The 10,000-nt window shown below is 39.4% G+C and overlaps 2 protein-coding genes across 3 annotated transcripts in view; one reads left to right on the top strand and one right to left on the bottom strand.

The window, feature by feature from the left end:
• The window catches only part of LOC138046522 (synaptic plasticity regulator PANTS-like), a 25,188-nt gene extending 16,463 nt beyond the window's left edge, over positions 1–8,725 (bottom strand). The window contains exons 1-4 of one of the 2 annotated variants that reach the window (XR_011131732.1): positions 8,620–8,725; positions 7,757–7,802; positions 7,535–7,653; positions 5,746–6,158 (exon numbers count right to left, since the gene is read on the bottom strand). Coding sequence is in view for 1 of the 2 variants with exons in the window: in XM_068893141.1 (XP_068749242.1) it covers positions 6,054–6,158; positions 7,535–7,653; positions 7,757–7,802; positions 8,620–8,694 (345 nt within the window). In the remaining variant the exon portion in view is untranslated. Of the gene's footprint in view, positions 1–2,039; positions 6,159–7,534; positions 7,654–7,756; positions 7,803–8,619 lie in introns of those variants that run through there. The other variant, XM_068893141.1, reaches the window with a different exon arrangement.
• A 68-nt stretch (positions 8,726–8,793) lies between these two features.
• The window catches only part of LOC138046521 (thioredoxin domain-containing protein 17-like), a 17,564-nt gene continuing 16,357 nt past the window's right edge, over positions 8,794–10,000 (top strand). Inside the window, exon 1 of the mRNA XM_068893140.1 lies at positions 8,794–8,991. Coding sequence (XP_068749241.1) covers positions 8,832–8,991 — 160 coding nt within the window. The 5' untranslated portion in view covers positions 8,794–8,831. The remainder of the gene's footprint in view (positions 8,992–10,000) is intronic.

Raw genomic sequence — 10,000 nt, 5'->3', positions numbered from 1 at the left:
TGCAAAACGTACAGAATTAAGAGCATTTTCCAAAAGGCCAAGTAAAATTCGACTGTTATTCCACCATTGTCAGGTGATTTATTTTTCTGGAATGTTTTTAAAGCTTCATAATATTCATTTATGGATATCCGTGATAGCAACAACCGCGGCTGCCGGCTGGGACTGAATACCGGGCATCTCGTGAAGCTTTGTTGAATCAACTGTTGATGATGTGTTGAAAACCGCTTACCCAACCCGGCAATCACCATCGTTCAACAAAATCGAATGGATGTTAAAGCAAATGTTGAAGCGCTTCGCCCGGGCCTTAAGGGCACGTATACTCATGATCCGGTGAGAGGAACCTAATCAAATGACAGATTTACAGCATTGGAGTGATGAACCCTGGAAGGTACAAGGGCGAGAGATAGGCCAAAGACCACAGGGAGGAGAAGGACAGCGGAGAAAGAAAGAAACCGTGCAGGCGGGGTGGAAGAGCTAGAGTATAGCCAGGAGAGATAAGACAAGCACACAGCTAATTCTTGCTGGCTCTGTTTCCGTTACGTCATACTTACAGACAACAGTTTTCATACATATACAAGTGACGTCATACCTACAGACAATAATTTTCATACATGTACAAGTGACGTCACACCTGCAGACAATAGTTTTTATGCATGCAGAAGTGACGTCACCTTACTGGCTGCCGAGCCGTAACTATCGTTCGATCAAGAAATTATAAGACTCTCGTTCAGAGATTACAAAGAATTTTAATTTTTTCGATTGTAATGTTTACAGACAGTAAACTAAATTTAGGTGGACGCCAAACATATGTTTCTATGGCAATAGTCCTGTACACTTGGCGGCAGTCGAATTCGTCGTGGGAAACATTTGATTGACGTCCACCTAAATTTTAGTTTGGAAATTTGAAAATGTCGTTGAGGGGCGCGTGTGACTGGTAACCGCTGTATAAGTTCGACGAGGTTCAATTTATGTCCGTGCAGTTCGATTTATATGTATGCGTTTCGAGTGATTATTTGTTGTTCTTACATTTTATTTGTCTTATTTTTTTGACGATTTTGTCCGTAACGGTATGCCCTGGAACACCGACAGCCTCTCAGCCATTCATAGGATCGGTCACTGAGCCAACAACTGTCAAATTAACAAATTGATGTCAGTTTTTCATCCGTCTGTCCTGTTATTGATCATGAATTGCGTCATAACATTGTCAAAGTAGCTGTGGATCCACGAGGCGATAGCCGACGCATTGTAAAATGACCTATTTACTGAGCTGAATAAATAGACCCTTCCACGGTTTTTGGCGCCATCTTAGTAGGGGGACAAACACGGCTAAACTGAATTTAAAGTAAATGTATAGAATTTTGGCCGACTTTGAACCTCTGTAGCGCCGCTAAAAAGGCACGGATTTCCACAGTGATAGTGTCTTTCAAAAGACATTTATACTGAGATTATTTTCATGAAATATAAAGAACACATTCAAGCTACAACGACCACAAACGAATTTTTAAGATTCCATACAAACCCTTCTGAAACCATTGCGGCAAAGTGCCGCGAAATTAGAAGCAACATGAAAAGATTTATTATTCGAATTTACGGACATGACACCTTCCTTAATGGCCTTATTTTCTGTTGAATGAATGATATCAATAAAAGTATTTAAAATAGTGGCAAAAGTTGGAAATCTTTCTCTTTTTAGCGGCGCTACAGCGGTTCAAAGTCGGCCAAAATCCCATACATTTACTGTAAATTTAGCCTTGTTGGCCCCCCAGCCAAGATGGCGGTCAAAAACCGTGGAAGGGTCTATTAACTGAAAGGAAAGGAAAGGAACTTTATTTAAGTGTTTAGTCTTCTAGCCCTGGTGCACTAATTGGGGACATTGTAAACTGAAATCAACAAACTAACACAAATCAAATGTTGGTTTTTGAGGAGAGGGGAAAACTGGACTACCCGGAGAAAACCTCTCAGAGCACAGAGTCAACAAACTCAACCCACATATGATGCCAAGTGTAGGAATCGAACCCAGGCCACATTGGTGGGAGGAAAGTGCTCTCAACACTACACCATCCCTTCACCTGCCTGGAAAGCAATATTTACTAGGCGGCCACAGTGAAACATGAAAGATTTTTTGAAACTCTTCACACAATTTGCTTCATCTAAATCTACATTGATTATTTTGTCAGCAAAATCTTTAAAAATATCTCACCAATCGTAAAGCTGGTTACACAGCAAGTTTTCCTTGATAAGTGCCATTGACAATAAATTTTCATTTGCTGGTGTATAAAACGACAAGTTTTCTTTGCCATTTTTCTTCCTGGACAAGTTTTATTTGATGGTGTGTAAGCATCCTTAAGCAACCTTTCATTGCTATTACTTTTCTTATCAACAATACTATTGAATGGTGTATTTGTGTTCAGGTATCGAAAGCACAATGGCTGCTTTGAGCAAGAAAAGCCGGATGCTGGCTAAGTGCAGTCCGCTTGAACTATCCTACCATAGATATAATTACTACACCTGAATATTTTTAGCAACAATCTTAGTTAGAATTAGATGTGAACTATCCTACTCGCCTTGATTAGCTATAGCTATTTGCAAGTAGATACATATTCTTGTAAATGTTTCTCAATAATAAAACGTTGTTGTTGTTTCAGTATCACAGGCCTTCTGATATTATGCGATGGTGCGATTTCGCACAATCAACCTCGAATCGCATACGATCGCACAATTCACGAAAAACCGCATAATTCACAAAAGAACGCACAAAATTCATAAAACTAGATGCTTCTGTGAAGCATACACTGGCTTGCCTGTGATACGTGCTACAGAAAATCAGAAGGCACTGAATTGTGTGGTATTGAAATACAGCATTCCAGTCTCTGAAGAATAACAAATAAAAGAGAGGCGAGAAACATTGGCCTCTGGGCTGACATGTTGATAATTTTCAAGTTCCCTCACAACTTCTTTTCACCACAAGTGTGCCCTATGAGCATCCGAAAACTTTGTAATACTAAACTTCACTGAAGTCAAGCCCTGTTTCGCGGGGTTAGTGTTGGGATGGGAGACCAAAACAATAAACCCCTCATAAAAAACAGAAACATCTGACTGAAAATACTATTAACGCTAACAAATGCGAACTCAGCAAGGTATAGATTCTGGTAGCTTGCTTTATGCAAAACAAATATTGATGAAAAAGCAAATAAATATTGATACACAGTTTTCAGAAAGAGCAGAAGGAAGTTTCCGGGACGGTCGATCGAGAATAAAATATTTACGACATGAAAACAACATTAATTTTGAACCGTGAATATAGAATATAAAAAGTTACGATCAGCGACAAACATTTTGGGAGATTTTTGCTACGTTCAAGTAAATTGCAAAATCGAAAGTGACATGGCCGGAATTCAGCGGGCGCCGTGATTAAGTTACCGCGGCATGTTTACTCGCCAAAGAGTGAAGCATCTGTGTCAAATGATGGCAAGATACCGGGTTTTTGTAAGTTTCTTTTTCTGTCAAGTGTTATAAAGTTTGACAATGAAATGAGCGAAGTCAAAACAAAGATCACAATCGCCCAACTCTTGTTTATGCAGTCAAAATTTATCAAGTCAAAATTTACTCTCCAAGACGCGTACGACGTTATTTATCACCAGGTAATTCCATCATTTTGGAAATAGAAGCTACTTTATTATTCATCTGCGTCACAAGTTTTCACTGATTTTGGGCCTCATTTTGTTGAAACTCAAGCACGCTTCCAACAGGCCTGTGAACCCTTCATGCTTACAGAGCAATACTAAAAAACTTCTCCCATATCACATTTGAACCTTAAGCTCGAAAATTCAATACACAACATGATATCATAATTCACAAAGGCAGAAAATACCACAGAATCCTTTTCCAGCGAAAATTTTATTGAAACAAACAACATATTTGCTCTTAGAGGTGAAAACCTCTTCCTATTTCATTGCGTGCGTGAAGACAAGAAACTCAATTGTGTCAAATTACCATGTACTTCAGGTAAATACTGCTCACTTTGATTTCGTCTCGACGGGCGATAGATTGTTGTCGAAGTCCAGTCCTCGTCGCTTTTGAGATTCATGCCTAGTTTATCCAACTGACTTTCCATTATTGAGCTCCATAAGGGTATATTTTGTTTAAGGATCCACTAAAACGCCATTCGCGTTGCATGACTTTCGACGCCATTGCAGGCTAAGTTGATGATTCTACTGTGTCCACCAGAGAAATCTACGCAGTTCCACTACCCTCTCGATCCTAAGAAAATACGCGCAGAAGGCTCTATACACAAAGACACCACTTACCAGGGGAGTGACAGGCAAGACTTTTACCGACACGAAAAAAAAAAAAAAAAAAAAAAAAAAAAAAGAAAGAAAACAAACAAACTAAACGTAGACCTCGACTGGGTTTGCCCATAGGCAACCCAGTAATAAAACATAAATCAACAAGTTTCTTAGGAGTTCCTGCATAAATATGCCATTTTAAAGCCTTTGTTACCTTCAATTTCATAAATATTCGAAGTTCAAGGCGTTATTTTGCATGTGGGGGGCCTGGTACGAGTCTTATTCTTAAAGAGTCCCCAATTGGTGTAACACAAACACGCCCTTTCTTCAGATTAGCAAATCTGTTCAGAAATATAATACTGCACACAAAAACAAAGTGTAATAAGCTAGTTGTAGCATACAGGAATATTAATAATTATTGATCATTCATTTGGCATGTTAGCTGTGTCCTTTCAACTCTTAACGTGGTGCACCAATAGAGCAGAAGAGATCTTTTTTTTTTACTTGTCCCAACTAATGTCGATCAAGATTCATAATTACTGTTCCCTTGCGTTCAAAATGTCTTTAGGGCAGTAAACACATGTTTTTTTTAATCCTGAAACCTTGAAAAACAAGCTTAAAATTGCTCAGAAAAAAAGGCATAATTTACAATATTTATCGCATAATTGGCCTTTCTAATCGCATAATCTGCCCTGCAGACTCGCACAATTTGCATTTTTTCATTGCACCCTATCAGAAGGCCTGGTATCAGAAGAAGGAACATAAATTGTAAGTGGTAGGTTCAAATTGTATGTAATAGGTTCGCTCATGGGTAACAGAGGTGTGCCGGCAATCTCACCATTTGATGAGTTATTGGTTTGATAACTGTGAGAAACAGAAAAAGTATATCTTTGTACCCTCAAAAGCATTTATCTGTGTTTTTAGTAGCTAACGATTTCAGGTGAGTGGGAGTTGAGATACAGTAGGACTGTTCCAATGTCCAGGCAATTGACCATCACTGAGGGCAAAGGAGCTCCCGACCAAGAAAAGGACACCACTGGGTTGCTTGGTCCTAATAATCTTCAAAGGTCCTTGACAAACCATACGCACAAACAATTTTTAATGCCATAAGTCCAATGGCACGTAAGCAACAGGACAAGTAGAAACTGTAAAATTCTGCTGAAGAAGACACTGAAGTCAAAACCAGTCCATAAAATGGCTTGTTTTGGTTGAGATGGCTGGATTGTTACCCAACCATAAGTGCCCAATCTTAATTTCCAATGCAAAACAACAAGGGAGGAAGCAGGTCTAAAATACAGGTCACATTTCACAGGTCAAGACTAGAACACCCTGCTCCACTGATGAACAACTAAGCCAAGAGTTAATCCCAACACCTAAAACATTTTCGTATAGTTATTAGGGCTAGGAGGCAATTTTGGTGTTGTTTATTTATATGTAGCACAGTGACATGTACACTGACCTGTGACCTGTCCAGTTTAGTCCTGCATACTTGTGCATGTTCACACAGCAAGCAAGTCAATGATATTGTCTTTAACTGGTTTACGTTTATGAATTTTTGTGGCCAAGCACAAGAAGCTGCAGGGCGTCTTAGATACAGCTTCCATCCATATATAATAGAATCAAAGTCAGGTGTTTTCCACAAAGTTCTCAGTTGGAATTGACTCAAACTTGCTTCCCTTGTCCATTTTTTCTGTTTGCTTTCCACTTCCTTGAAAGCGCACAGCTTTGCTTTCAACACCCATTGCATACACTGTACTCTACTGCCACTTATTCTTTACCGTTCCAATATTCATGAGGATTCTCTCTCTTTTGCCACACTGAAGATGACGTAAATTTAATTTCCTTTGTTTTCATGGCTTTCAGCATGACATCCTGCGATACAAAAAATTGTGGAATCACAGTCAACAAGTGAACCTGTGAGCAGTGGATTTTCTCATCCTTTATCCGCTTTGGCAGCAAAAAGAGAGAGACCACTATGATCAAGTGATCAATTCTCTAGTCAAGCATGTATGGCTGACAAAACATTACTTTCTGTAGCCAGCGCCAGAGGGACTAGCTTGCAAATCAGGAAAGAATGGATTCATTGCTTGTGGTGGTCTTGTGCTCATTTCGCTATTGAAGTGGATAAGGAGTGAGATTCAACTGCTCACAGGGTGTAAACAAGTCAAAATCACTATTGACTAAAATCGTCTGGCATTAGAAAGACTAAACTCTATTAAGTCTCACTCCTAGGAGTCCATTGGTTGAAGAGGACATTAGCTTTTGAGCGGATGTTGAGTTGGTCAACCCATTGACTCCCAAACCACCCTCAGCTGATGAGTAAAAATTTAATAATCTGGCATTAGACAGAGTAAAATTTATTAAGGAGGAGTCAATGCGTGCCTTTCTAGCTGCATTGATCTTTCCAACTTCTGGTTTAATTCTTGGGTTGCACGTCACGCAAGTGAAAACATAAATCGCTTACCATTCAAGACGTTGATTCAAGAAATGAAATGTTATAGAAGAGGAATAAGTAAATAACGGGTCCAACTCTCAGGGCTGTGCGATATTCCATACTTCAGTTATTCGGCGAAATTTATTACTGAAATTTGTAGAGTTTAGTATGGAGGTGCCATGTTGGTGTACTGCTGAAGTACACCAACATGGCGGCTGGAAACCTGTAGAAACATCTGGAATTTAGTTTGGCTGTCTTTAACACTTTCTGCTGTATAATGAGCTCGCAAACATTCGTATAGACACGTCTCCTAGTATATTGGCTGTTTAGGCCACAAAAATACGAGGGAAATGAATGTTTTTATGCAACTGGCATGTTTTTCAAAAGCCATCAACATGTCACGCACTGTGAAAAACTCTGAAATTCAAACTGCTCTATTTTCAAAACGAAGCACGGTACCGAGCTGAAAACATGCAAACAGATATATTTTTAAAACCTCCTGTAGCTGATCAAGATAAAAACTTGAAAGGCTCTTTAGTTTTGTATTTCATTTTTTTGTGACGTCACGTGCAACCCAAGAATAGGACGCCATGAACTGAGCAAGATGGAGAGTGGGAGTTAGAAAGATTGCTGACAAAGTGGGTAAATCCGGCCACCCTTGTTTACAGGGATAAACCCGGATCAAAATTGCATTGATTGATTGATTGATTGTTTCATGATCCTTCTTACATAGAAAAACACCCACGTCTGAATAGACAAACTTGGATCTGTTATGTCTTCACATTTTACATTCAACACAAAAAGGTACACAGACCCTATCCTCTGAAGACTTAGTTGCCTTGTAACTGATACAGCTCCCCAGTGCCTTGCTATATACTGAACAATCTTGGAACTTGCCATAGATGTAGTACTGATGAAACTGGTTCCGGGCAGCTGCCATGAATGAAGATTGAACGAAAAGTCAAAACTGAAACACACAATTCAACTTTTCCTTTCCAATTTTGTCCATGTTGCATTTAAGTTATCTTTTACTTACAAGCACAGAATCGCCACATGTCAAAAAAGTCAAGACATCTGGGAGCCTTAAAGAGAAAGAAAAATGAAATTTTGGATCTTAGGCTTCAATGACACTTCCATATCCCCAACCTTCCCCTCTTAAACATCATCATTATCACTTGGTCAAGGCAGCTTGCAACCACAACCACCCCTCCCTCCAACTATTTCTATTGGACATCACTGCAGGCAGCTATTCCATAAGAAAGCTGGTCTTATCCCACAGTTGATCAATGTAGGTATGCAAGAGACGACCCACAGAAGTTGTACAGTGTTTGGGTTGCCATGGCAGGAGATCACCAAACTAGCTCTTACTTGCTGCGCTAACAATGACCTGCAAACTGCAACCTTACTTTCCATTCTAACAGTCAACTCATAGTCGCCATTGATCATGGGGGGGGGGGCAATATGTGGGGCATTTGACCTCTATTGCCTTCCCCATCCTCGGGAATTTGACTAAGAATCTGGGTCCCAGGCGTGGGGACATTTGCTTTTTTTTGCGCGGAGGAATGAGACCAAGTCACATCGTCCCATGTACCTCCTCTGTGCGCCTAATATACTTAATTTACTTCGCAATTGCCTCCACAAATAAAAAATAAAAATAAAATAAAATAAAAAATGGATCAATTTAAAGGTAGTTTACAAGTGCTGTGAAGGAGGAGGCATTAACCGCTTCAGTAGAAAGATATTAAAACGAAACAAACTGAGGTCCAGGTTTGATGCAATCAACTGGAGATCTTGCAGTAACACACAGGTCACACTTGCTTTTTTAGAACGCACAATCATAGCTTCCCTTTCTGGTATCAGATGATAACAAAGCAAGGAAGTGTACCAGGAAATATGTACCTTAAATTCTGTTGATGTTAGATCGTCGTTTTCGACTAAATTTTGCTCTTTAAAGACTGTCACAGTAGACATCATTCCCTGTTCAAAGAAAGTGACAAACTGGAGAGCATGGGTAACAGTCTCACGTGACCGATGGAGTTGCTGCGAAAATGAAATAGAGGCTGACATCTGAAATCGAGGCTCTGGTAGAAGGAGGAGGAATTCTTCGAAAAATGTCTGAAACGCCATTGCAGCTGAAGGCGGAGGGATTGGCAAATTTGAGGGAAACGCTCAAGGAACATGAAGGGAAAAGGATAATTTTGATGTTTTTTGGGTCGATTTTAGAAGAAGGCGATCACATTGGCGAAAGTTGGTGCCCAGATTGTCGAGATGGTAGGCAATCCACGTAGCTAATAATTTTTTTAGCCATGGCCGTGGAAGTTTAATATCGATCTTAGAGATATGGCCTTCCTTGGTGAAATTCTGTATTTATGGGCGATCGATCGAATTTTTTTTCAAATTTTGCACCAAGCACTTTTGTGCAATTTCTTTTTCTTTGATGTTTGAAAATCTGGCAACACCCTGTCAGACGCGAGTGATTTTATTTCGTCACGTACAATGTAAAGGCAGGCCTGATATAAAGGTAAACAAAGTAACTATGATGTAAACGTCCCCTTTCTTTTTAGAAGACTTTAGAATTTCGTGAACTGAGTGATTTGCTTCCAAGTTCACGATAATTGTAAAAGTAAATATTGCCAGATTAAATGGCACATCATTATCAAAAGGGAGAAAAAGGTGTGGTTACACGGGCACACCAGACCCGTTCACCCTTGCGAGGTGTTATCGACCTTTTGGAAGATAAAATTCCCATGGTACAATGTAAATCTCCATGGATATGTCAGAGACAATCAATCAATCAATCGATCAATCTTTATTGAAACATGTAAATTACAGTCTGCAGACTGGTTTACATGTACCTCGTGCAATACTGGCTAAATAACTATTTTTAGTATATATACTAAAACAGTGGATAGCGTTGAACACACGTGGTAATTGACTACTCAAACTCTGGATATCCACTGCTATTCAACTCCGGCAATTTGCGCACGATTTGCGTTCAAAAATGTTGTAATCTTTGCAGGAATAAATGAGTTAAAATCATCTTTTTGTGCTATATTATCTCAGTGTTTTAGTATATACTAAAACAACCATTCACCTCAGTGTCGGTAGCTATTAGTGGATATTTACCTCGCCATTTCACAGCTCGGTAAAATATTAATATCCACCACTAGCCACCCCCACTTTGGTGAATAGTTGCTAAATACCATGATTATATAAAAACAAATATTTAAAAAAGGAAGAAAATGGTGTATAATGCTAATCTACAGTAATACTCCTCTCA

Source organism: Montipora capricornis, chromosome 4 (genome assembly GCF_036669925.1).
Source record: "Montipora capricornis isolate CH-2021 chromosome 4, ASM3666992v2, whole genome shotgun sequence".
Lineage (NCBI taxonomy): Eukaryota > Metazoa > Cnidaria > Anthozoa > Scleractinia > Acroporidae > Montipora > Montipora capricornis.
The sequence above is the reverse complement of the archived record's forward strand: the minus strand, read 5'-3'. Positions and strand labels throughout refer to the sequence as shown.